The sequence below is a fragment of the Gouania willdenowi genome, chromosome 22 (genome assembly GCF_900634775.1).
Source record: "Gouania willdenowi chromosome 22, fGouWil2.1, whole genome shotgun sequence".
NCBI classification, from domain to species: Eukaryota; Metazoa; Chordata; class Actinopteri; order Blenniiformes; family Gobiesocidae; genus Gouania; species Gouania willdenowi.
In genome coordinates this window covers 13,458,606-13,486,056 of record NC_041065.1, presented here as the reverse complement: position 1 = coordinate 13,486,056, position 27,451 = coordinate 13,458,606, and the positions used below count along the sequence as shown (strand labels likewise).

The window sequence follows — 27,451 nt, the reverse complement described above, 5'->3', positions numbered from 1 at the left end:
GAGCTCCTCCCTCTCCAACTATCTTACAGCTAAAACAAACACTGCGGTTTAATTTAGAATACATATAATACTTTATTGCCATATATGTAAATACAAACTGCACTACTGGACGCCCAAACTGCACTACTTTTTCTGCTGCCGATCGTGTTGGAAGTCACTGCTTGGAGCCACGCCCATTGTTCACACACATGCTACACCAGCCTATGCAGCAAGACCTGCTGTAGTGTAAGGAGGAAACAATGGGGATGTTTATGGATTCGTGGCTCACTGTGCTAACAATGGACTCGATTGTGGAAATGAACAAATCCAACTTTTACAGGGTGACGGACAACAGAGTGGTAAGCAGAAAGGAGAGAGTCTGGCTGTATTTGTGTACGGAAAGAAGGAGCTGTTGCTGCTCTGATTGTGTAGCAACGCGCCAACACTTTTCCGACTCAAAATCACTGCACGTTGTTTGATTGCGTCATTGCGTCACAAGCTACTATTCGGGCTAGGTTTTAACTCACTAAACCGAAGGCTGAATGTTGTTTTTTTTTTATTCGGTACATCCCTAGTGTAAAGTAATGCAGAAATAACATAGAAATGAACAAACTCTGATACATCATTTGTGAAATTTTGAAATGGAAAATCAGAGCCACTTTAATTGTAATATCAGCATCCTTTAAATAAATGATGGCAATTTGGTGCTTTTATAGGTACAGACCGCATTCCATTGGTACAACCGAGGCGAGAACCGATTCACAAAAAAATCGCGTCCTTGTGACTGTGAGGAAGTAGAAGAGTGTGTCATTTGCCATGCAGGACACGAACACAGAATTGCACGCATAAAAGTGTAATAACGTCAGTAGCTTTGGGTTCAATCAACACAGCAAACATAGTTGACAGAAAGCGCTCAAAAGTATGGCTCCGCGATGCAGATTAAACACGCTGCAATATTTGTGACCCGAAGTGCAACGCCAGTGGTGAGAATTCTTCGGAAGCACCGAGTTAAACACAAGGCTGAAGCCATTCAAGCCTCTTCCTCTTATTCACAGCAGGGACGACAGTTAGTGTGCAGGGAGCTTGGCTTTTGCGCCACAAAGTTGACATGTTAGCGTTCTTAAAAAATAAATGTACAAGGACCAAAGATGAACAGTAAATGTAGTTCACAGGAAAGCAGTTTGCTTTACTTTAATTTTTAGTTTGTAATAATTAAATTTGTAAAATTTTATACAGTTGTTTCTAAACCATCCCATTTTGGTCTCCTTTAACCCCATCACACATTTTTTACAGATGGGAAAGGAAAAGAATAGGAGTGTGTAGAGCTCAGATTTAAATTGTGCATTATTTGGAAAAACACTGGGAAGTTTCATGATGAAGAAATGTATGAAACAATACAAACAGTTGGATGTTGTTTTGATATATTCGTTAAAGTTTATATCATTTAGATTTGTAAACAAATGAACATTTATTACGACATGAATTCACATAAGCACCAAAAATTGGTGCCGTTGAGTTCTGATACTGATTCCCAGGTAGCCAGTATTGGTACGGGATTGGTTCAAAGATGAAAATTATCCATCCCCAATTTATATAATGTGCAACAATTACTTTTCAGTTAATTAACTCTTCTTTTTTTTTAAACAACAAAGCAACCTCCTTTTTTAAAAAAAATAATGATCAACAGGCAGATGCCATCCCATGTCCTTCCCGTGCTGCAGAATGGTGGAGAATGAGTTAATCATCTTTCCAATGTGTTGGGCCAAAAAGACACACCCCTTACAGTCCTGAAAGTCCAATGATGTCTATTGAAGATAACTCAGGTTGATGGCATTTGTGTGTGCGTGTGCGGTAAGCACTGCTACTTGAATTCACCTTCACAACCAAGTGTGAATTCATTCTGTGTTGGGTTTCAGGTTTGTCTGCTTATGTAAACCTACTACTCTCGTCTGCTTGTCCTCACCTGCTGAAGTCCTTCTCTGTCTCCAGCTCCTCCTCGCCGTGGCCCAGACGCAGTAGGTGGCGTTCGTCTATGTCCAAAGCCATGATTTTTTCAAACAGCTGATTCAAAGCCTGAGAAAACAGGAGAAGAAAAAGGTGGGTACAATTCCAAAAGCTTGTATTTCTGAAGTTGATTTAATGTTTATTGCATTGCAAAAACAAAAAATCTACACAGCTTGAAAAGGTGAGGAAAACCCATTTAACAAAAAAAAAAAAAACCAGAGTAAATAGGGTTACTAGGGGACACTACTACAGTACTTATCGCTCTGCTTCACGTAGATAGGTTTTGGCAAGCATCCAATGGAAAAAATAATAATAAAAAATGCTAAATTACTTCATGATTAAATACCAAAAGGAAAAACGAAGGCACCACAGAGCTTGGAGTTGACATTTTTTTTCATGGCTTAAATAAAGCCTTTTGGCTAATTAATGGGCAGTTGTGAGCCCAAGCTGTAAACTGTGTAGATGACTGTGTGTGTGGTGGTTGCTGACCTGATTTGAGTGTGTAACGATGAGCGTCCTCTGTTCTGGAAAGTTGTGATAGAGATTTGAGATAATCTGAACAGCAACATCTGTCTTTCCAGTACCCGGTGGTCCTACAACCTAGGGAGGAAACAAAAAATAAGAATTTGTGTATGATTATCTTTTGATTACTCTGATGAAATGCTGGAAAAAGCACAACCGAAATTTGACCAATTTGGACTCTTCTTAAAAATATTACATGCATCTCATCTTTGTATACAAGCGACAATAATAATAATAATAATAATAATCATCATCATCATATGTATGCTAACCAAATTAAAATTCTAATTTATTGGCTTACAAACTCAATAAACAGTGTTACATCTATGCCAAACATAAAAGGTGCAATAACAAATGAGTGCATGGTTATTTGTGTTTACTACGGTGCTAATGACTGTGACCTAGGCCATGAAGGAAGGTAAAAAGGGGTGAAGAGTAGGGCAGAGAAAGGCATGCATACAGAGTTGTTTTATGACTGTAATGATAGCCTCTTTGCCATACACAGCATCATAAATAACTCAGACCCTGTTTCTAGTCTCCCATCATCACGGCACTTCACCAACAGTAAGCTCTAGGAAAATGCTGATGAGTTTGCATTAAATGCAGCAATAGGCATATATGATTTTAGGTTGGCTTTTGTTTTTATTGCTAATATCTCAACTACTGGGAGAAACAATGTTTTCTGATGCCTTTTCTGCATTTTCAGTATGGCATGATTCTCATTCTATACATCAGCAACAAAATTCAATCCTTACCATGGTGAGTCCTGGCTGCATGCCAGCTCGGATGGCTTCGATTTGAGTGGGCGTGAACTGAATTGTGTTCCTACGAGAAAATTCACATAGCCAACATTGATAAATTAAAACACATTTTCATGATGCTGCACAGGCTTAACATTGCTATACAACAAGATTATATTTGAATCATTTTATTAGGAGTAAACTGAATTAAATATCAACTAGCAATTTACAAATAAACAAGTCCTAATATAATGTGCTATACACGAGAATGACAATAACATGATATTTACACACACACACATATATATATATATAACATGTGATAAGTGTTCTCAATATTTAGATTTAGGCTGTAGAACAATGCTGTGAGACAAATCATCTGCTTGCTGGCATACAGCTTTCTAATAGAGATGGTGTAGTTTTGGCAGGAGGCCAGAGGGAGAGGACTAAATCAAGCATCCAATCCGGTTTCAAAGATATAATCCATGCTACACCATAGAAAACCTGGAGTGGAAAAGTAGATGCATATAATGCTATAAACCATGTGCAGTTGCCTTCAAAGAAAGGACCGATCACCAAGGACTTGATGTTTAACGATACCCTTGACAAACTCTTAACTGTTCGATTATCTACGAGTTGGCACAATGAATCCCAGGTATTGACCTCTCACCGTTTGGGTTGGTTGTAGGGATACGGTCCACGGTTTGGTGTGACATAAGGTTCAACAATCAGTGTCAAGTCTTCCTTGTCTTCTTCCGACTCTTCATTAGCTTTTCTCTTCTTTCCCTTGTTTGTTTGGTCTTTGATTGGAAACTTGATTCTGGTAAAGACAACACAATTTTGATTAACTGTCGTAAGCAGTCTAATATGAAAAAACATATGATAAAACGTCACTAATCAAGAGAAGTTAGTCCAAAGAAAAGTGTATCTTAATACTTAGATTTTCATCGTTTACCTGAAAGGAGGAACCTGTAGTTCAGGGTCTTCAACTGGAACTTTGATCATGTAACCGGGGAAACATGAGCGCAAATGGTCCAGAGACAGAAAAGTGTCATTGAAATCCAGCGTCGATATCTGATTGGGCATTTTAGAGTAGTGAGCGTTGCCAGGGTCACCGTAACCCAAGATAATGTCATGAAGCCAGTCTGGCACGACACATTCTGTGTTCATCAGGTGTCTGATGGTCTCAAGCACAGCCTGAACGGAAACAATACAGACAGAAAACAGATAAATACTTCACTTATGGGCAGTGAATTGTGGCCTAAGGGATTTTTGATTGGAGGATCAGGAGTTGCTGGACAGCTAATTGGTAGTAAGTGAAAGGCAAGACACATGCGCAAGGCCCTTAACCCATGAATGCTCCCTGGGTGCTGCAGTGGTGCTGTCCACTACTCAGAAAAATAAAAAAAATAAAAAACAAGTCAGATTTAGGTGAATGAAAAACATCAGACAAATGCAAATTATCCCACAGGACATGGTTTACCCAGACAGACACAGCTTTGTGGTGGGCTGATGGGACAGTGGGTATTTTGTCTGTCAAATATATTTTAATGAGCCGAAAACTGTCTAATACACTGTGCATCAAACTCAGTGTGGGGAAACATGTAAACTTTTTATGTGTGTGTCAAACATCAAAGATTGTGAACAATGTTTGTTGAATACCCATTAGCTCTTGCACTTCAAAAAAAACACTTCACAACCATCTGTCAATCCTCTGGCTCTGAAAGGCAGGGATGGGAAATCAGAGGTTGAAACAGCAGACTTGACAAAGCCTTGGTGAAATGATTAAAGAGTTTTGTGCATGATTTAATACCTGAAAAATGTTGTGCAAGTTGAAGCAATGCAACCAACAACATCATAATGATGTTGATGGTTTGTTTATTGCCAGTGGAAAATATTTTGGAAAATATAAAAACAAAAAGGTCTGTCCTTTTATAACGTTCTGTAAAGCAAGTGTTCTCAACCTTGGGATTTTTCTGATGTTTACGCTTATTCTACAACTACACAAAACTTATTTTATCTATTTTCATCACTTATTCTTGCCATACTTTTTGCTCTTTTAATGCATTTTTTTTTTAAATTACTCCCATTCCTGCCACTTCTCTATCAAATTTTATTAGCTTTTCTGCACCTTTTTTCCACTTTCAACACATTTTTGGCACTTATATACCCTTTCTACCACTTTTCCCAACAAATGTTCCATATGTTGACCCATTATTGTAACTTTTAACCTTATTTCACCATATTTCATGTGCTTTTTTGCCAATTTAACCACATTCGCGATTTGTCATCCCCAAATAATTTTCTCCTTTTTAAATCAAATAGCCCCCCCCACCCACCCCAATCCCAATTTTTGCCACATTTCGTAAGTAAGTAAGTAAGTATTTATTTATAAAGCGCTTTTCGCAGATAAAATCACAAAGTGCTGTACACAGAAACAATAAACATACATTTACATCACATGTGTAGCATCATAAAAGGGCAGTAAAAATTAAAAATAAAATCTTGTTAACTAAAAGCTTTTTTGAAAAGCGAAGTCTTCAAATGTTTTTTAAAAGTGTCCACGCAGTTCATCTCCCGGAGAGACTGGGGCAGACCATTCCAGAGTCTGGGGGCTGCAGCCTGGAACGCCAGGTCTCCTCTGGTTTTAAATTTAGTTTTTGGGAACCTTAGTAGACCCTGACCTGAGGATCGAAGGCTGCGTCCTGAAGTGTAGGGACACAACATGTCTGAAATATATAGAGGAGCCTGGCCATGCAAAGCCCGGAATGTTAGAACAAGTATTTTATATTCAATCCGGAAATTGACAGGGAGCCAGTGCAGGGAGGAAAGTATCGGGGTAATGTGTGATGTTCTGGACATACCGGTCAAAAGTCTGGCAGCAGCATTTTGAACCATTTGGAGTTTACACAGGGTCGACTTATTAAAACAGGTAAAAACTGAGTTTTAACCCAATATAGACACTTTGAAGCCTTTTTACTACTGTTTCTGTCCATTTTTGGCCACTCTAATTTGCAACCCTATATACTAGGGCACAAATAATAATAAACTTCCGGTATAACAGTGGATATTATTCAGATAAATAAATAAATATGGTTATCACAAATTCATAGAACAATGGACCATCATTTTGCTGACTTTGTGGATGTGCCCCAAAAATCTCACCCCTTTATTCACCCTTATAAATGGCCCTGTCTACACATGACTGTTCTTCAATTTTCATGTCTGTGTTAACCACCTTCAGGTACAGTGGGGGTCCCTGGTCTCCGGCACCTTTATTTTGAGGGTTGCAGGCTGAAAAGTTTGAATACCACTGCCATAAAGAATGTATAACGTGTATACTATAGCAGTTATGACAGTTGTAGTAAGACTGAATGGCATGGCGAGGAGGTCCAAAGCTGTGGTGTTTCATTCAGTGTGTGTATGCCAACCTTGAAATTGTTCTCTTTGGGTTTGCGTCTCATTATGATGTTGAAAGTCTCATATGGGTCCTCAGTGCCTTTCTGGATACTGCTGGTCATGTCCTGCTGATACTGGTTCGGGTCTAGCCAGACACGGAACGTTCTAGTGTCTCCTCTCAGCTTGGGCTTTGGTTCGGGTCCTGGACCAAAGGGAGAGGATTAATATTTGTCAATGGGTGAAAAAAATATGTTACTCAAAAAACGAACACTGTGAAACTAAGTATTAAATTCCAAGTGAATTCTGTTCGTACATTAAAAAAAAAACCAGGCAACCTTTAAAAAGCTGACCAAGCCTTGTCCTGCCGCAGCACATCGGCCTCTCAGGAGCAGGAATTACTAAAATGAGTGACGGGCCACAGCCTTTAGGCTTACTCCCATTGGGAGTTTGTGCTGTGCCGCAAGTGCAGTTCTCACAGATTTCTAAATAGATCGTGTGAGGAGCTGCTGGGCTCAGAGCGGGAGAGTGAAACCAATCCTGTTGGCCTCTGATGTGTGCGAGCCGTGCACATTGGGGAGATCATCAAATCCCCTCACTTAAAAGAGCAGGGTGATAGCTTACGAGTGAAAGCTACAACCTCTACAATATGCAGTAACAATGTGGACAGCAGCACCATAATGTGTAAGTACAGTTGTATTAAAGTGTCAAATATTTTCAAAAGGAAAGTTAAAATGTAACCTAACATTAGATGATCTACTGCCACATTAGCCAACAGCTCAGCTGAAACGGGCACAATAGCACTCATCCCCGTTTAGCATGTGAAAGTTGAACCAAGCTGACAGTGGTGGAGCATACTCTGTGCCGCACAGTCTATGTAAAAGCCCAGTTATTTGCATATTTATTCCCAACAGATGAGAGATAATGAGGGGAAGGAATGGATGCCTTGGCACATGGACAACATGCCTGGGGAAAAAGTCAAACAACTGCATGATAACCTGGCTAAATCAACAACTCAAGCAGACAGCCATGGGCTGCATGGACAGCAACCGAGTAAAAGAGCTTGTGTCATGGTGACATCATCACTTTCTAAGAAATCAATTTGAATTTAGTAAGACTATTTATTTTCCACAGAAAAAATAAACAATAACGAATTTTACAATCTTAATTTTTTAGATACAACACTATTGTACAAATTTTTTTTAGTAGGTCAATTAGTTTTAAATCACATTATTTCTAAGAAACAAAAAACAATAATATTAATCCAAGTGCAACAATTAACAACAAGGCCTGCATTACATGCAGTGTGACAAACACATACATTGTAATATTCTAACTAAACTAAGACTACCCTGACTAACTGACCTCACACAGACTTCATTGTGATGTGAAAAAAATATTTGGTTAAATATTTTTATATTTTTAACGTCTGCTTCAGTTGTTTCCATGTTATTATATTACAGAGGCAACTGAGTGCAAAGGAAAAAGAAATTGTGTTACTGTTCTTTACGGTACTCAAGTTTAGCTTTATTATAGGCTAGTCGTCTTTCATAAAACAGTACCTACTTAAACTAAAGGTAATGAATAATAAAAAATAAATAAAAGAAAAAAAGAAAACCTTAGAAAGAGTGTCGCCTTATAAAAAATGGGCAAAGATGAACAGAGAAAGAAAACTATTAGCACGCCAAAATGTCTAATGACTAGTCCTAAGGTATACCATTTACCATTGTAGGATGTTTTGGATGATACCATCGAGGATGCAACAATACAATTATAAATGTCCTTTTCTCATACAACTTTGCTGTTCAAATATAACTGCATGTGAATAAACAGCATGAAACCTTTAAAGGTGGATCAGATTTTGCAGGTACTGCAATCTTTTGTTTTGCAGCTGCATAATACATTTAATAAGAAAAGCATGAAATAAAAAAGTTTAAAGCTGGACTTGTAACTTCAACACTGCTGTTGAATGAATGGCAACAGGTCACGCCCACTGTTGACTCTAACCTTGACAACATCTGAACTTCTCGTTAAGATTATCATCAGGGCTGATGGTACATACTGAAGTGAAAAAGTGGATGCCAATGGTCACTGTGTGTGTCTGTGTGGGGAGGGGGACATGAACTTACCTTCCTCAATGACTCGCCCTCTTTCATCCAGCATTCCCTGCACCTCACAGCCTCTCACATACACCAGACCAGCTTGGTCCACAAAGGGCTTACGTCGCTCGAAGCGTGTGCCGTAGAGAAGCACGGGCCGCACGGTGATCAGAAAGCAAACATCATGCTTTCTCAGACCTGTAAAGTCAGACGATAGATAAATGTTGAACTGTAGAAAAACTCAATAAATCCTCAAGAGACACTCAGGTAAACATATGAAAAAAGTGTCTGTAAGGGAAAAAATGTGAGGTAGCAAGGCAGAGTATCAGTGTGGGGAGACAAAACACCCTGTCAGCAGCTGCCTGATCTTAATAACATGAAGCTCAACACTGGGAAAAGGACTCATGGGAATGTAATGAGAAAGTTATACTCGCTACATGGAACACATTTAAAATAATCTAATAAAGCCTCATCATTGACTGAGGAGGAAGTGAACATGCCAGATATGGATAAACTATTTTTAACTCATTGGTACCGTACCTCACGTTTCTGGAATTAAACGTAATATATCCTCTAATATAATATTAAACATAATAAAAGTAGTCCAATATAGGTTTCAGTCTCATTCGTGAGCTGTCAAGCTTTTTTGACATTATTAACAAAGATTAAGAGGTACATGAGAAAATATTAATAGAAAGTAAGCTAATGAGGTTTAATAATAAAAGCACAAACTGAACAGCACTAAATAGGCTCAAAACATGTGTATAAACTTAGTAAATTATTATAAAAAAAAATAAAAATTACAAACATGATCAAAAAGTAATTAAAAAAAAAAGTCTTTAGGTTTGCCAAAAATTTGTGGTATCAAAATGATGTCACGACCCAAAAAAGGTTGGGAACCACTGTCTTAGGGTCATGTCCTTTGGTATGTATTCGTCCATCCCAATATTGATCACAGCACATGTAAAAGTAATGTAATAAATGTTTAGCTGTTTTACCTTCCCATTCATTCTTGATATGATCCTGTACATTCAGGTTAACGGTGACATCAGCACGCACACGAGCTGGCCAGCTCTCCCCAATGTTGGGCTTTGCAACCTCTACTATAGAAAAGGCAGTAATCATCTGAGCCATCCTGGCCCAGCCTCCAAAGACTACGCCACCATACTCAGACTGCCTGGAAAGAGGAAAAAACGAGAAGTCCAAATGCGCACGTGTAAGACTGAAAGAATGCTGGATTTAGGGCAGCACATGGGACTACTGCTTACATGTTTACTTCTGCAGGAAACAGCGAGACAGTTTTAACTCTACCTGACATAATGGGATCACTTATTATGCTGAATCATGTTCCAGACGTCTACATCTTTTAATAAAATATCATCAATGTGTTGTGCGAAGACAAATGGGTTTGTGTTCAACTTACATTGATAGAAATTCATTTTATAATAGGCTTTCTAACAGAACCAAAAAACAATTTTTCTATGCAAGACATCTTACCATGGTTTCATGCGAAAAATGACATCTTCAATGTCCTGTCTGATCTCGTAAGTGGACTCCAGACGGAACAGGTTAAAATTCCTCAACAGGTAGTCGTGGAGCGTCAGGAACTGGAGATTTAGCTTTGGAAGAGCCAGGCAGCCTCGTATGAAAAGTATAAGAGTATAATGTAAATATGTTGGCAAGCGCACACGCACACAGACACAGAGAAACTCTAAAAATGTTGTGAACATGAATAGGGCCGGGACAACGCGTCAACGTAATCAATGACGTTGACGCAAAATATGCGCGCCGATGCATCGTCTGACCAAAAAACAAGGATGGCAGTGTCGGAGAATAACTAACGCGAGTAGCTCCTCCGAGTTTCTCTTATTTTTTGTTGGAAAATCACTTTCTGTACTAGCATTTGGAATTTTGAGTTTAAGAAAAGTGTGAGTGGCAGAGTATTACTTTAAGTTGTTGTTTTCATGTGAATGAAAAATTAAAAGATGCACTTCTTTTCAGTAAGTTAGGTTTATGTGTTAAACATAAATATTAAATTCTGTTGGTTCAGGAAGGACACCATGACAGGCTGCTGGCTCCCACTGCCTTTTATTTTTTAATGAATGTTACCTCTGACTCTGAATGCATTATTTTGTACTTTTATATTCTTACTTGAACTTTATTTTGGAATTTTGGGTCGAAGAGCAATAAACATTTATATTGCAATGTTAAGGAATTCATGTTTTTTTTTTTTTTTCATTTTAGATATGTATATCAACATGTATAAATTACTTTTAGTCAATTAATGGGGAGATAATTGATAATCGAATCAAGTCGAATCGAACTGGAAAAATAAATTATTAAATCAATCGCATCGAAAAAATAATCGCTAGATTAATGCCAGCCCGAGAACAGACCACTGACAACATGTGATTGCAGGTAATGTGAACTGATCTAGAGAGAGACAAATCTAGAGCAATGGTCTCCAACTACCGGGCTGCATACCGGTACAGATCTGTGGACCATTTGGTACTGGGTCTCAAAGAAAAATTAAGGTATTACAAAATCAATTTTATCACGTATGTTACGGTAATTTTATTTTAAAAAAATGTCACTTTTGGGCTCACATTTTAACTTGACTGCATTTTCGCCCATGGGATCCACGCGCAACCCCAACCCCAAGCAAAGTTAGCATGCCGTTTAAAATGCTCACCTTCTCCTGAGTAGTACTCTGTTGGGACAATGTTCTCGTCCCAGATGATCTTCTCAGTTGGATAAAGAGGCATCGAGTTCAGTTGCTCAATCTGAGAGATTCTACGCTCGTGACGAGAGACCTGGATGTGGCAAAAGACGCAGAGACAAAAGAGTTTCTTACTCTGTCCATAGTCATCTGAGGAACTTCAAAAATCCCCCCAAAAAACACGTGTTGTTGGGCAAAAATGTGTGATGTAAGCTGCACAACTGAAACCAACTTCGGTGTTCTCGGTCTAGCTTTGGGACTGCTGCAGTAGTGCTTCTTAAAACAAAAAAATGAAAACGCGTTCCCCCTCCTGGAGCGCGTCCGTGAGGATGCTTAGTAGCATTTAAGGCTTTTTAGTTTCTGGTCAGAAATGCTGGTTGTCAGGGACAACTCCAGGCATACAAAAATTAAACCCCACAATTCTCTAATCAGAGACATATGTTTAGGGTTTAGATTACTTGAATCAAATCAGAAAAAAAAAACACCAAATGTCTTCTCTATTGCTTCTCATGGGTAATTATGACTAACTACGGGAAAGCCTAGAAGCACGCATATTGATGAAGAGCCTTACAGCAAATGTTTGAGTGTGTATTGGGACATGGAGCAAAACAAGGGCCCAACCGATTTCTCAAGAGGCTTTTAAGAAGAAAATTAGGAGAGTGGGGGAGGGAAAGCATCATGAAATTAGCCTAAGCTTTTCAAGGGGGTACTACAGAGAAATGAAATAAACAAATGCTTCTCTAGCTCATCAGGGCTGTCTTCACTATGCCCGCCTAAAATATTCACTGAATGCAGTAATTAAGTTAGAAGACCAAAACAAGAGGGAAGGGGTAGTGAAGTGGTTTGCAGCCAGCAGCTAAAGGTCAAAATATATCATCTGGATCCTGGATACCCATTTAGTTGAGGTCACGTCATAGGTCAGTCATTGGCCAGTTTAGCTCACGTGACTAAGAATAAACTTAATCATAAACCTAAACCTAAAAATGTTTGCTATATAGGGTTATAACCTAACCCTAAACCTAAGATGCTACGTACTAGTACTTCGGTAAACGTACAAATAGCACCGGGGGTTGTCTGTACGGCAACCGTACAAATAGACACTTTCTATTAAAACCAGGGATGTGTCAACTATAATTGTAATTCCGTAATTGATCATTAATAACAAGTATGATGTAATTGAAACAACCTGTTGCTGCTGTAATCGTAATTGAATTGGAAATGAGTTCTGATAATTGACTTCTATAAAACCTGTCAATTATAAGTTAATTGAATGCAAACCTGTGGAACAATGTTACAGTTCTATGACTTAACATATGTCGTTAAAAAAAAAATAGGTTTCATATCAAGTTTTCCTATTACCTGTCAGTTCCCTTTAAGATCATTTTAACATAAAAGAAAAAAGAGAAATAAATCGAGGGGTATAGTAACTGAAAAAAAGCCTACAGCAAAAATATTAATACCATAAATTTTCATGGATAAGGAAAAATAACAAGGTAACCAAGAGATTAAAAACGAATTGGATGAAAGATAATATTTTTTGTGTATTTTACAGCTGATTTAAGACATGGATCAAAACTGACTAAGAGATGCTAACAGAAAGCTACCATAAGAGGAAGGTTACATTTTATGTTGTTATTCATTTCAGGCTCAGTAATTGTAGTTAATTGAATTTGAGCTTTAGTAATTGAGAATGTAATTGCTTTTCAGGGGGGAAATCATAATGGTAATTTTAATTGTAATTGGAAATAATGCCAGTCACCGTAATCATAATGGAATTTTAATTGAACATGAATAATTGAAGACGTAATTGTAACTGAAAATGTAATTGACCCCAACCCTGTTACAAACACACAGTTTGTACTATTTCTATTACCATGACACTTACCAGCAGCTCCAGCAGAACCTCTTTGTCAATGGTGGTGTCTTGCCCTTCAGGCAGCTCTGGCAGCAAACACAGATATGAGGCCACCTGGTGGAGCATATTGGGGCTACACAGGAAAACAGGACAAACAAGTAGTTAGTCAGCCTGAACATTAGCCTCTGCAAATTGAGCTGACACTTATTGAAAGCCGTGGTGACAAAAAGCAGATAGTAACCAACTGCTGTCAGAGGATAACAACTTGGTAACAAGTGAAATGAAGGAGATTGAGTTGATAACAGGAACAATGACATGCACGGTGCACATGTGATCTGGAAAAAATACACAGACTGAATTAATTCCATGTTAACGTGCATATTTTTGTCTTCCACGTGAAGATTCTCCCTACTTTACCAAATCTGTTGTGCTTATTAGCACTGCGGTGCAATCTGTTTGCTCTGACGCTGCACTCCTGCTCCGTCAGCATGTGTGCTGATGAGACAGGATTATAAAAATCAAAACCCATCTCTGTCTCAGAAAGCTCAGGCGTGGCTCTCTGAATACAGACCTGTTTTAATCATGCTGACGCACTGTGACATGGGACGGGCTCTGGTGTGAGCGGCGAAGGACAGGATCTGGACACATTGTGACAGGCCTCGGCGGCCCACTGTGAGCCGTGTGTGTGCATTCATTCTGAGGCTTGTCATGTCATGCTTGGGCACTGGGGTGGCATTTCTGCCACTGTTGCAGTTTGATAACCCAGTGGATGACCTGGAATAGGTCATGTGGACAACAAACAGCAGCACAACAACTTGCACTGAGATGACAGGTTCCAGGTCAGCAAAGCTGCTGACAAGGTGAGGCGAGCATGAAGATGTGACACAAACTGGTCACGGTTGCTGGTTTGACAGTTGCGTCAAAGAATCTAGATAACAGCTTTATTAGGATAAATACATGTGTAATTGCTTTTGATAACTCCATGTCAATCTGTTAATTTAGCGTGACACCTTCAAGCATTATCAACAGATGATTATATCATGCATCTACATTTGTTCAATTCAAATTAATATGAATTAAGAAAATTCATTCTGTCAAATTATGTCATGGTTTATCAGTTTATGTTTCTTTTGGAACATTTAAAGAAAACAAGCTAAATAATCAGATTTCATATAACAGAAAATAACAGATCTAATTACACTCTTTGTGAAGAGCCAAATGACTTATCAGTTTGTGCTGTGCTAGTATTTAACTGTCTGTGACCTTTTTTGTTTTAATTCATTCTATTTGCCCTCAAACGACCTATTTCACAAAACATAGTCATGCCTTAGCTTAGCTTGTGTGTGTGTGCGTGTGTGAGAGAGAGAAAGAGCATGGGGAGGCTATGCAATAATGCTGCGTTTGTGTGTTTGGGAGACTTAACGGATAAATTCAGATGGCGGGTGACTGGGGGCTTAGCCCGAGGGTAGCACATCTGGAATAAACTGGCATTAGCACAAGTTGTTTGGATGAAAAGTGACTCGTTAAATCTGATCGGCATATTTAGAGTTACCCAGGAGCTGCTTTGGTGACAGTTGTGAAGCGCAGAACAATGCGGTTCAAACTGCATTCAAAACTGTAATTCTGGAGGGAAAGCAGCAGCAGCAGCAGCAGCGCTTTAGGAAATACATGAAGTTTGATTCAGCTCAGCTCGGCTCAAACCTTTCTGCCTGACTCAAACAATATTACAATACATAATCCACAAGAGAAGTTAAAAACCGTGGAAACACAAAACACAAGGGCATTTTGGGAAATTTTAGCACAATTACATATAATAAAAACAGTTGGGTTGGTAGTCTTAACATGTCCTTATGCCAAGATTTATTAGACTTGGAAGTAATGAAGTACTAACGAGCAATTCATCAATGTCTTTTCTCATACCGTTCACATATGCAGACATTAAAACGCAGACACGCATGGACTGGAGCAAAGTGAAGCTGCTTTTCGCCTCTTTGGCAAGCTAATATGAGCTGACAAACACAGCTGTTCAAAGAGTTTATTCTCAAGCCACTGCAAATCGATTAAATTAATGAGGCGTGCCTCTTTCTCTGGCTGCTACCAGCTGCCTATTCTCGGGTTCACTAGCTGCCATTTAGCACAGACGTTGGCTGGTGGGGAAGGCTGGTGCTCCTGTATTACAGCACAGCAGCACAGTGACTGTGTGGGGCTGTATTTCATCTGCTATTTATTTTTGAAGTGGATTGGTATGGACAAGCTGCACATATTGTAAAACCTACATGTTTTAAGTTGGAGGCTTTAGGCATTAAATTAATACGAGAATAAATATAGTTAGTGCTGTCAAGAGGTCAAAAAAATTGTGCAATTAATTAATTATATTCTGTAATTAATTAATCTATTTCTGAATTGCACCTAAAAATTGCTGAGAAACACCCTCAACTTGAGGTATTTTCATTTTAATGACATTATTGTGGCAGATCAAAAGATTGATATATAACAAAGTGTATTTATAAAGTAATGTATTGTTTTTAACAGACTTGAACAGATGCAGGTGTAGACATTTATATTCCTCTGTATGTTAGACTAGTCCCAAGAACTGCTGCCACCTTTAGTTTTGACCATCAGGATGAATATTGATGTGTACTTCAGTCAATCTCCAAATAATAGAAAATACAAATGAAATAAAACATCAGGACTTATTCATTTTGGCTCTGATCCCTGTCTTCTTGTTCAGTTTTGGCAACATGGCGTGCTCGGAGCATGTTGCAGTTAGCACTGTCCGTACTAGCTACTACATGTTTAGCATTGAGGTGCTAGAGGGGGGTTGTGTTTTTATTTAAGCCAGAATTAATGCAAACAAAGCTGAGAAACTCGGCAGTCGTCCGTCTTGTATTGTAGTCGGTGCATCAGCATTATGGGTATACCGGGAACTCTTGAAATGAGAAAGGTTCCGTACTGTTTGGAGTGTGATTAACAGCGTTATTTTTTTTTGCGTGTTATTTTTTCCTGTAATTAATTAATCGCAATTAAAGCGTTAAAGTGACAGCCCTAAATATAGTGCATAAATAGGGGGAAAGGGTGGTCGACTACCTCCAAGTAAAGACATTGAACAATAAACATCAGTGATGCATTATTAACAGATCAGAGGAAATGACTTCCTATTATTTGTGCACTATCAAACTACAACGTGTTACTTATTTTTTTCACAGCTTTTCCATTAGTTAACATTTACCTGAGGGGACCAAAGTGTTTGGTCAAAGATTCTCGAGTGTCGACAGCTGCCACATTGGATAAAGCAAAGTCACGCAGCTCTGGAAAATGAGAGAAGGCTGTCCTCTGCAAGATAGAGAACATAAAATAAATAAATAAATGACAGAGGTAGCTCTGAGTATCTGATAAAAGGAAGGGAGGTATCCCACCAGCACATCTTTCACAGTGAGAGAGGTAGCAAATATTTGGTTAAGAACAATAAAGTGTAATGGGTGAAGCAGAATGCTGGATTGACAGGAAAATGTAATTAGGTGTATATAATGATGTTCTTACAGCTTGAAGAAATATATATTTTTAAAGGATGTTTTTAGAAACATTGGCAAATAAGAACATGTGTGTATCCATAAAATTGCATTTACCTGCAGTGAGGTAATTCTGTCATAATGTAAGGTGGTCATCTCATTCTGAGTCAGGGCATTTCCTGTCTGGTCATTGATCTCGAAACCAGTGTAGAATTTCAACATATCCAGCAACTGCAATGTTATATACACAGACACATATTTACATAAACACACACATCCTAAAGCATTTAAGTTACAGCATGGTGATATTTGTGTGTGTGTGTATATTTAGTTGTGTTGTGTACCTGACAGAACAGGTGTCCCTCCTTTTCCATCTGCTTGAGGCTGGAAAGGTGACAGTTGACCACCAAATGAGCGTTGTCGAGCACCGTGTTGAACCATCGCCTGGTGGGGAGTAGCGCCTGCAGACACAGCAGATGCTCACATAAAAAACGTCTTAAAGTCTGGGTGAAAGCACTAATCAAAGAACGTGAACAAGCCACTTCCCATTCATGTGTGCAGAAACTTTGTAGTGATTCTGTTCCATAGAACTGCTGGCCTGTTTTATTACAAGATCACACTGTGCACAGCAAAGAGTTACTGGGAGACAACACTAATACCTGGAAGCTCTTTTGACTTAGTTATAAAGGTTTGTTGACAAATTATTTGATAATATACGGTAATGTAAGGTAATGTAATAAAGGTGGGGATCTGTTAGAAATTGGTCATGTGTCCTGCTTTACAAATGTGGTTCACCCTCCTACTTTGGGATAATTAGCACTCCCTGCCCCGGTAGACGTTTCAATTTTTGTTTTATTTTCTATAGAGCAGTGGTTCTCAAACTTTTTTGAATCCGCTTTCTCTTATTTCACAATCCAGGTACCCTCTTTGTCCAGCTATAACATTTAGCTTAGAAAACGACTTTAAAACAACTACTGAGGATAATGATGGAATGAAAGAGTGATAACACATTTTAAAGAATGTAATTTTGTAAGTGGAAAAAACACTATTTAGTGCAGTGGTTTCTAACCTTTTTTTTTAAATCAATATCAAGAATTTCTAGCAATCCCAAAGACACTTTTTTCTAGAATTAGTTTTTGATCATTTTTGAGCTCAGAATTTTTTAAACAGCTTTTTTGTATTCATACTGCATTCCCTGTTGTTTCAATAAAAAAAATTTAAAAAATTAAAATAATTTCTAAAATCTATTTACATTTTTCTGAAATTTTAGGCAACCTCATCTAAACTCCAGGTGACACCACGTGGGGCCCTGACCCCAAGGTTGGAAAAACTGATTTAGTGGCTTCCGGTCATCTCACGCCTGGGTTGGAACCAAGACCGACACTTTATTTGTTAATTTTCCACTCTCTCTCTCTCTTAAAGGGCCCATGTTAAGCTAAATGGACTTTTCTGTGCTTCAAACATCATAAAAGTGCTATTTGGGCTTCACACACATGCCCAAAGTGTTTTTCATTAATTCCGTCAATCGTTAGTTAGAGGGTGATTTGCTCCTTTTGAGCCCAAACAACTCGCTCCAATTTGATGAAGCATTCTCACTTTGATGACGAATTTGATGCGGGACTGAGCTGGAAAAGCCACGCCTCCAGGAAGCTCTGCCATGATTGACATGTAAACAGATACGCCCACGAAGGTGAGCATTTCAGCATCCTTCGCGCAGTACTATGTATGTATTTTCTAAAGTCTATGTACAGTATGTACCGGTGAACTCCCCACCGTCACGCTCTGTCTCATGTTTATAAAGCAGCATGAGAACAACAGAGTGGGTGGGAGGAGGGCGGGCCATCCTCTGGCCCTACATTCACCATGCAGGGAGGAGGAAGTCAGTGTCCTGTCTATAGACACGCCCACTCGTGAATATGCATAAGTAGGCAGCAAATCAGCCTGTTTGTGTAGTGTTGCTCAGAAAGTGACTTTTCATAGGCTAAAACTCTGGAAAACAGGCAAGTTTGGGAAAATAAACCTCAAATACTATGTTTCTGGGGTTCTTAGAACAAATGGAAATGGGTAAAAAAAAACCTTGACATGGGACCTTTAAGCACCCCCTTGTAGTGCCATCATTTGCCCCTAGGGATACACATACCCCCATTTGAAAAACACTGCTACAGAGTAACAGAGCACATCAGAATACAATTACAAAGGAAATCAGTTGTGAACTCGTGTTTACGATGCAAACACAAGTATATACAACCCCTGCCTCATTAAAGTTGTACTTATTGCATAACGCATTTGACTTTCTTGAGTTTGTTGCGATCAGTTAGAAAAAAAAAAACAAAAATAGCTGCTGTTGAGACAAAGATCACATGAAAATGGACTATTGCTAAAGTAATTTAATTCCTAACATCCTTTTTGTAGCACACGTACATACTGTGAAAGTGAAAATAGCAGGCTATCAAAGCAGAAAAACAGTTACTTTAGTGGAAATGTAAATGAAAATATCTTGTAACATCTTGCTGAACAGAAGTTGGGTGGAGGGTGGGTCACAGACAGAATGTCACTACAAAGAGAGCGAGTAAAAGAAAGATGGGGAAAACACACATATTAGTAAAGTGGAGTGTTGATATGAAAAATACAGGCAAAATCATTTTATCCATTCAAAGCTGCACTTCAAAGGCAGCAGGTGCAGCCAGTTATACCGACTCACTGAGGGAACAGAAACGTTTACCGTCCTTGCCATCTTTGATCTCCCCACAGCCCTGACAGCCAACATGAAACGGCCACTGTAACAAGAATCTGTGTTTTCCTGCATTAATTTTCAGATTTCTATCAGATCTCATGCAACAGAGCTTTAGTAAAGGACAGCGCTGAAACGTGGGGTATTGTCTCCAGAGACAGTCCTTAGGCTGGTCACTGGCTGCTGCCAGGAAAAGCAAGACCAACCTGTCAGCAATGAGCCACATGAAATCTATGAAGTCCTAAAGTAATTGGAGGTCTGCCTCATTTGAAGGTTTGAAACTTAAGGAATTTGAGTAGTGGGAAAAAAATATCACTTTTTCCCAAATGGTTCTCCTTTAAGTTCTGATTTTTGACTATTTCATGTCCATTGAAGCCAGTGCTTCTCAAAGTGTGTGGCACACCCCGTGGTGGGGACTTGAGGTACGACAGGTGTGGCGTGACAAACAGGAGGACACTTTCAATTTCATGCCAATCTTCTTAAAAAGCTTTCTTTATTGACAATGTTTATTAACACTAAACAAAACACCTACGCACAAAGAAAGTATATATGCATATGTGTGTATCCATAAAATGAAGAGTCCGTCCTTAAGACTGCTCTACTGTAAAGTGTCTTGAGATACCACTGGTTATGATTTGGCGCTATACAAATAAAAGATTGATTGATTGATTGATTGATTGAAAGTAATAATGAATAGCCTAAGTAGCAGGAATTAAAAGAGCATTAAAGGAGCATAGGGCAGGATTTGAGAAAAAAATAAACATTCATTTTAAGTTTTTTTTAATGGTAATGGGTGATGAAGCGCTCACAACGAAAGAGAGTGATCCCACACACATTTCTCCCTATTGCCTTGAACAGATTGTGATACATTTTGTATTTCTGTTTGGGGTTCAAACAGCAGTACAGTTCTGCTGTTCTGGTACGTCTCTCCAATGATTTTGAGAGGCGTACCAATAAACCGGAAATAAAGCCGAATGAGAAGAAGACTGCTTGGAGAACGCAGAGTGGACTAAACTACTTTTTGGTTCCACAGATGCAGGCAGAGGCATGTGCACAGGTCTTGCAGTAAACAGTCAGATGAACGGCGAGTAAATAAATAACCGTGTCACAGTTAGAGTGTAGATCGGGCCGCATTTTCTCATTTGTTTTAGTGGTAAGCACCAATTTTATTAACAAACAACTGCTAATGTCAACATCAGATCAGTGCACGAGTAACAAGCGAAAGTGAAACACAAACAAGAGACACGCAAGACACCCATCGGATCTATTTACATAATTCATGTATTAAAGAAGAAGATAAGCCATGTTATTGTGCAGTAAAAGGAATGTTCCATTGGTGTATTCCTTTAAAATTGTCCTTTGCTCCATTCTCCATCCACCGTGGATCACAGCTGCAGCTGGAAAGGAAGAACGCTGCAGTGCAAACAACACGATGTGACCGAACCCGAACACCAGTTCGGTTGGGTATCCATCCTCTATCCACAGTATCAGCTGTGCTCCAGTGATAAACAAACGTTTGATGTGTATTCCTGCGGAGTCTGATTTCTAGATTCTGCCCTATGCTCCTTTAAATTATTAGACTGCATAGGATATGCAACCGGGAACAAAATGTAACATGAAATTTAAGCAAAGAAATTACGATTTATTTCAGCATGTGAAATGCAGCGGAACAATAAACACACTTTCAATAGCTGACGCAAAAAAAAATTTCTTGGTACAGATTGCAAAAAGTTTGGTTATTTCCTGTATTTTTGACTACTGCACTTATCCAGGTGATTATTTTATTCAGTTTTTGAGTTTTGATTTACTGTATTTATGAAATATGTTACTTGCAAAATGAAACATGATGTCACAGTTAATTTTGCTCTCTACTGTGCTTTTTACATTTTTTATGTAAGTAATTGGTTAAATCTAGTTTTTTATTTATTATGAAATATGATATCACTTGTTCCCTGTTACTCAACTCAACAGAGCCCTTTAAGGCAGCCCTGCTGGCACAAAGTGTTGTAAAAACTGATTCAATTATAAACAACATTGAAAAGAGACAAGCCACAGGACACTAAAACAGGAGCAGAGTTTCATACTGGGTTAAAAGCCAAGGAATAAAAATGTGTTTTAAGAGCAGTTTTAAAACTGGACAGTGATGAGGCATTTTTCATGTGTAATGGCAGCTCATTCCACAGCTTAGGAGCTGCAACAGAGAAAGCTCTGTCCACTCCGAGCTTCCATTTGGACCTCGGTACCTCGGTATAGGGGTTATGTGCTCGCTCTTACGTACCCCAGTTAGGAGGCGAGCAGCTGTGTTTTGAACCAACTGGAGATGCGTGAGGGATGACTGGCTGACTCCAAAATAAAGTGCACTACATGCCGCGATGCATGGATTACTGTTTCTAAGAGCTGTTGTGGAAAAAAAAGGCTTCACCTTTGCCACTTGCCCAATATGAAAAAGCCGGATTTCACTATAGCACTAATTTGCCGGCCTAATTTAAAATCGCTGTCCATCTTAAAACCCAAATTTAAAACTCTTGGCTTTGCATAATTTGCTAAAGGGAACAAATCAAAAGGAAGGGAATCACAAGGACCACTGGGGCCAAACACCACCACTTCTGTTTTTTTTTTCATTGAAGTTTAAAAATTTTAAGACCATCCAGGCTTTGATGCCTTCAAGACATGCCAAAAGTGGTGTGAGAGAGAAAGCATTTTTCTTTTTCAGCAGCACATATATTTGGTTGTTGTCAGCATAGCAATGGAAAGAGATGCCATGCTTTCTCAGGATGGAGCCCAGAAGCAGAAAGTACAAAGAAAAAACAAGAGGCCCTAAAAGCAACCCCTGTGGAACCCCATGCAACAGTGGAGCAGGAGTGGACACTGAATTCCCAAGACTAACTCTCATGCTTCTGTCAGCCAGATAAGACCTAAACCACTCCAATGCCAAACCAGAGATGCCCACAAGGTGACGCAGCCACTAGGGCATTGTGGTCCACAGTGTCAAAGGCTGCAGTTAGGTTCAAAAGGACAAGAATGACATGGTCACCAGTGTCATTTGCCAGGAGGATATGATAAAAAAAAACTCTTAATAACGGTGACTCAGTGGTGCTATGCCGGATTTTAAAGCCGGACTGAAAGACCTCCAGAACATTATGCTGCTCAACCAGAAATGAATTAAACTGCGCATAAACAACTTTCTCCAGGATTTAAAAAATAAAAGTAAGTTTGGAGATGGGTCAAAAAATGGCCAGCACGCTGCCATCAAGGCCGTGTTTCTTAAAGTAGGGGATGCACCACTGCAAGTTTAAAACTTAGGGGAACAGGAGACAGGCTGCTGTTAATAATAGCTAAAACTGACTGCCCTATACTAGGGGAAACTTCTTTAAAAATACGAGGAGAGAGTGCGTCACAGGGAGATTTTGATGGCTTACTACTACTGCTAGCCAGATCTTCTAAAAACAACAAAGACACAAGCTCAAACTTGTCAAAAGTTGCAGAACAGGGAACGGGGTCAGATGGGTCAGCTGGAGGAGCTGAGATGAGGGCCATAGCAGTAGCAACCTTATCTATAAAAAAGTGCAGGAAGCTTTTGCGAATTTCAGGGGATGCCTCTAAGCTGACTGGCTATGGGGTGTTAAGAACAGAGTCAATAGTTTTAAATAACACACATGGGTTGTGGCGATTGCACTTTATTATGTTTGACAGGTATTCTCTTCAGGACTCTTTAACAGTGCTTTGATAGCAGCGCCAAAAGTCCTTTAGGATTTGGAAGGAAACCCGCAGCTTGTCCTTCTTCTACTTATGTTCAGCTTTGCGGCACTCCCATTTAGCTCCGCGAGTTCGCTCATTTAACTAGGGCTCAGATTTAACTTTTGGCTGCACAGTTTTTAAAGGAGCCACGGAGTCCAGTATGGCTCGGCAGGAGTAAAACCAAGAGCTGAACTCCTCTGTATTAACAGAGAGAGGACAGTCACAGAGCCCATCAAAAGCTGAGAGAACTGACCGGCAGTAAAAGAGTTAAAAGAGTTAAGTCTCTAAGCAGGAGCTCCAGATTTAACCGCTGCACAGGAAAAAGTTAATCAAACAATACAGACATATGATCCGAAATCACATGGTCACAGACCTCCAAGTTTGGCACAGATACCCTATAAGAAAGACAAGATCTAATGTGTGTCCATGTTCATGTGTAGGACCAGACACACACTGCACCAAATTAAATGAGTCAATAAGGCTTAAAAAGTCCTAGGCTTTTCAGGACAGCACATGTGAATGTTAAAATCACAGAGAAAAAGGGCACGGTCATACTTGGGCATAATTTTAGCCAGGAAACCGGAAAAGTCATTCAAAAAGTCCTTGTTCTATTTGGGTGGTCGTACAGTGCGCTACTTACATTTGAAATCATTTTTATAAACTGTCACCGTTCCACCTCCACGACCCGATGGTTAAAATACAAACAGTCAGCAGGTAGAAGTTCAACCAAAGCGCTGCACTCACCAGGACCGATCCAAGTCTCTATCACACAGGTCTCTATCCAGGCCACGGGAGCTTCATTTGACAGAGATCTAGCATTCACCAAGCCAATCCTTGTGAGAGCTTGGGCCTGTGGTCTGGTGGAACGTGAAACTCTCTGATGAGCCAGTGACAGGTACCAGGCAGGCATTGATGGGATCAAGGAAATGCCAGGGCACGGAAAAAGGATGAGACGCTTCCGCCGTAAAGGTAGGGCTATATACCGTTACAAGTGATGCGGAATCCCCGCCAGGAACGCAAGCAAATCTCTGACACTTTCTTATAAAAGTAGGAGATACTGGCGATCATACCCCAGCAGAGACTGGATCTGTGTAGTGCCGATGGTAAAAATCAACAAAAACACCAAACTTTGCAGGAGCAGCAAACAGCCGGCCACATACACTGGCACCATCATGCTCATGGGTATTTACCCAGTTCAATACATTTTAAAATGTGTTATTTGTCAGGATTATTTGGGGGCAATGGTGGGGCTTGAGAAAAGTTTGAGAACCACTGATTTAAGCATGTGTGAACAGCAGAATAGCTAGAGCACCAAAAGGGTGAAAACATGTTCATTCTGTTAAAAAGTTGATATATTTCAAACACACAATAAATACCTAGCCTAGAAAGCTCACAGTTAGACTGAGCTGTATTCTATGCTAAGCTGAGTAATTCAAAATGTGAAGCACAAGATACAAACTCCGTCAGCAAAAACACATTGCTAGCCTGGCTCCTCCAACAGAAGAATAAATAAGCTAAATTAGTGTCATGTAAACAATTCTGCAACTACTTACTGTATCAGAGCCTAATGTTTCACCATAAACTTTAAATACAGAATAGTTGAAGTGAATTGTGAACAGGCATTATTTCTGGCTGGTGTTTATGGAAGCAGAGGCGGAGTCTTACCTCCAAATCAATAATGAGCTCAATGAATCTCTCGCAGTAACGCACTTTGTCCATGTTTACAGGCCCTGTGGAAAATGAAGGAGGGATCATTGAGTTTACTTCTTCACTTTAGATGAGGAAATCAGAAATAAACACAATCAGATTAACATCCGAAGCCAAGGCGGCAGGATGTGTATTCTTCACCAAGGACACGAGGGCAGCTAACGGATGTTGACAGCCCTGAGGTGCCATGCTGACTGTGTGAGCTGCACTGTGAGATGCTGCATGGCCAGAACAGCAGCACCCTGGGACCTCGGCCCTCATTAGGCACAGTGCTGTGTCTGTGTACTTAGAGGCTGAGGTATGCAGCAAACACCGGAGTGATGGACCCTGCTGGGTTTAGGATTGTAATCCAATCTGTCAAGTTTGAATTCTATCTAAACACACACATTCTGCTTTTAGCATTCAGGTAGGGGGTCCGAGTGTCGGCCTGAATTACCACATGGTGGTTAGTGCCGGTGGCTGGGGAAGCAGCTGGTGCACACCTTTGGCTGGGAAACAAAAGAGTGCACCCAAAACAATGAGTAGGAGGAGTGAAATATGATGCACAATGGGCAGTGTTTTAGATTGAAATTTGGGAAAATACAAATACAATCATAAAGAACCGTCACAGTGTGTCAATAAATGCTGATACACTTGGACCAAAAAACAGTAAGAAATCCATTCAATTCTGACCCAGACAACAAAATGTTAATAATTTTGCCATCAAAAGCCCGGTCTTGGTGTTGTTTTTGTAGTTTTATAAAAGAAAAACAATGTTGAGGTGTCCCCAAAGCAAGTCAGTTTCTAGTTTCTAAGTCACTGACAGGATTTTTCAGAAAAAGCCTTTTTTCTCAGTTTTTTGTCAGAAATTGGCAATTTGTGTGAAACTTGCCTATATTCAACTGCTGATTATGGAAGAACGAAACAAGCTTAAAACAAAAACAAAAATTCAAATAGAGACTAATCTTCCAGAATCTGGTTTCAGATTTCAGATGTCATAGTACAAAATATTCTGTGGGTCTTTAAAAATCAGTCAAAATGCTCTAAAATGGCTGGCAGTGAAGGGGGTAGCCATTCTGAAAATGAATGGTAGTGAATGAGTTTTTTTTTTTAATTCTCTTGACAGCACTATCTGTATTTTTTCTCCAAAATATGATCTCTATATATTCAAATTGTAAGGAGTTAAGAGCATCATTACATCCCAATCTTTGATTTGAATTTAAAGAAAATAAAAACAAAATTGGGATTGGAATCGAATCGTTGGTCGAGTGTATCCTCACACCCTTACATATAATGCTAATCTGACAGATAACTTTAAAAGATAAAACATAACTTTTTTCCCTTCATTATTACCTGTGGGTGAAATGGACTTAAGGACTTCATGAAACTTTTTAATGAGCTTTGAGAGAAAGGTTCTTTCTTTAGTTGCCCTGAAAAAAAAAGAAACACAGAATGCACATGACAATTAAAAAATCTATTTATCTATTAGCATGTATTGTAGACCCTCCTGTAAACACGTGAACAAAGGAAATAAATTACTGCTCGGCTGCGGCTGCATCCATCTTGTCAAATTTCTTTTTGATTAGATTCCACAACTTCTGCAGCTTGGGACTCTTCTTCAACTCATGCTGGAGTCTGGACTGTAAACACAGAGAAAAAAAATATAAAAAATACCCTCAGCACTCAGAGGGTTTAGAGGAGGATTGGGGGTGACAGTGAGGAAGCTCATGCTTGTGTGTGATGGGATCAAACACTGTCATCACTGGGTGAGCCAATTCCCACCAAATAAACCGCATTAGGAGGATAATGTGATATCTTACTGGTGGGAGGCACATCCACATGGGCAGAGAGATGAGCTGCTGCACCTGCTCTCTGATTAAATCTACCTCCTGGGAGCACGGCCAAGAGAGAGAGAGAGAGAGAGAGAGAGAGAGAAGGTTATTAAAATACAATTTACATGACAAACTTTTATGACACTTCACCTTATAATGTGCATAATGCAATAAATAAAAACTCCTCAAATTATAAAGTCGGTTGCAAAAATATTTATGAGGCTTTATTTTTAGGCATCAGATTTTCAGGGGAGTCTATCTGCAGTGCTTCAGTGTGCTTTATTCTGTTGGCTTGGGTTATGCTTACTTAATACTGCCATCTAGTGGAGACTTTAAATGCTGCCTTAAAACAATTTCCTTATGGGAGTTTTTGGGTCTGAAGAGGTGGCAAGTTATCGGTTGGCTCATCAAAATTAAAATTGTGATACATCATGGAAGAAAATGACCAAAATAATAAGTGAAAGCAAATCCAAAATATCCCACATACATTTTAGTCTTACTGATAAATGTATATTTATATTCCAATCCGTACGATCACTTATTAATGTGAAGACACTCATGTTCATCCTCTGCATTTTGTTAATTAATTAACTTTACCTTTATTTACCCAGTAAATCAGTGAGAACAATTTCTCATTTGCA

At 39.3% G+C, this 27,451-nt stretch overlaps 1 protein-coding gene and 1 long non-coding RNA gene across 2 annotated transcripts in view; one reads left to right on the top strand and one right to left on the bottom strand.

Moving 5' to 3' along the window:
• aqr (aquarius intron-binding spliceosomal factor) overlaps positions 1 to 27,451 on the bottom strand; it is a 68,031-nt gene that overhangs the window by 32,076 nt on the left and 8,504 nt on the right. The window contains exons 8-25 of the mRNA XM_028438376.1: positions 26,799 to 26,867; positions 26,518 to 26,618; positions 26,332 to 26,408; positions 24,958 to 25,022; positions 17,168 to 17,284; positions 16,941 to 17,054; positions 16,544 to 16,647; positions 13,345 to 13,447; positions 11,433 to 11,553; positions 10,238 to 10,379; positions 9,739 to 9,917; positions 8,771 to 8,938; positions 6,677 to 6,846; positions 4,201 to 4,442; positions 3,916 to 4,065; positions 3,261 to 3,330; positions 2,473 to 2,583; positions 1,943 to 2,052 (exon numbers count right to left, since the gene is read on the bottom strand). Coding sequence (XP_028294177.1) covers positions 1,943 to 2,052; positions 2,473 to 2,583; positions 3,261 to 3,330; positions 3,916 to 4,065; positions 4,201 to 4,442; positions 6,677 to 6,846; positions 8,771 to 8,938; positions 9,739 to 9,917; positions 10,238 to 10,379; positions 11,433 to 11,553; positions 13,345 to 13,447; positions 16,544 to 16,647; positions 16,941 to 17,054; positions 17,168 to 17,284; positions 24,958 to 25,022; positions 26,332 to 26,408; positions 26,518 to 26,618; positions 26,799 to 26,867 — 2,213 coding nt within the window. The remainder of the gene's footprint in view (positions 1 to 1,942; positions 2,053 to 2,472; positions 2,584 to 3,260; positions 3,331 to 3,915; positions 4,066 to 4,200; positions 4,443 to 6,676; positions 6,847 to 8,770; positions 8,939 to 9,738; positions 9,918 to 10,237; positions 10,380 to 11,432; positions 11,554 to 13,344; positions 13,448 to 16,543; positions 16,648 to 16,940; positions 17,055 to 17,167; positions 17,285 to 24,957; positions 25,023 to 26,331; positions 26,409 to 26,517; positions 26,619 to 26,798; positions 26,868 to 27,451) is intronic.
• LOC114456538 (uncharacterized) lies at positions 209 to 7,987 on the top strand. Its single transcript, XR_003672839.1, has 3 exons — positions 209 to 338; positions 1,969 to 2,076; positions 7,556 to 7,987. It is a non-coding gene; the product is annotated as an uncharacterized LOC114456538 (long non-coding RNA).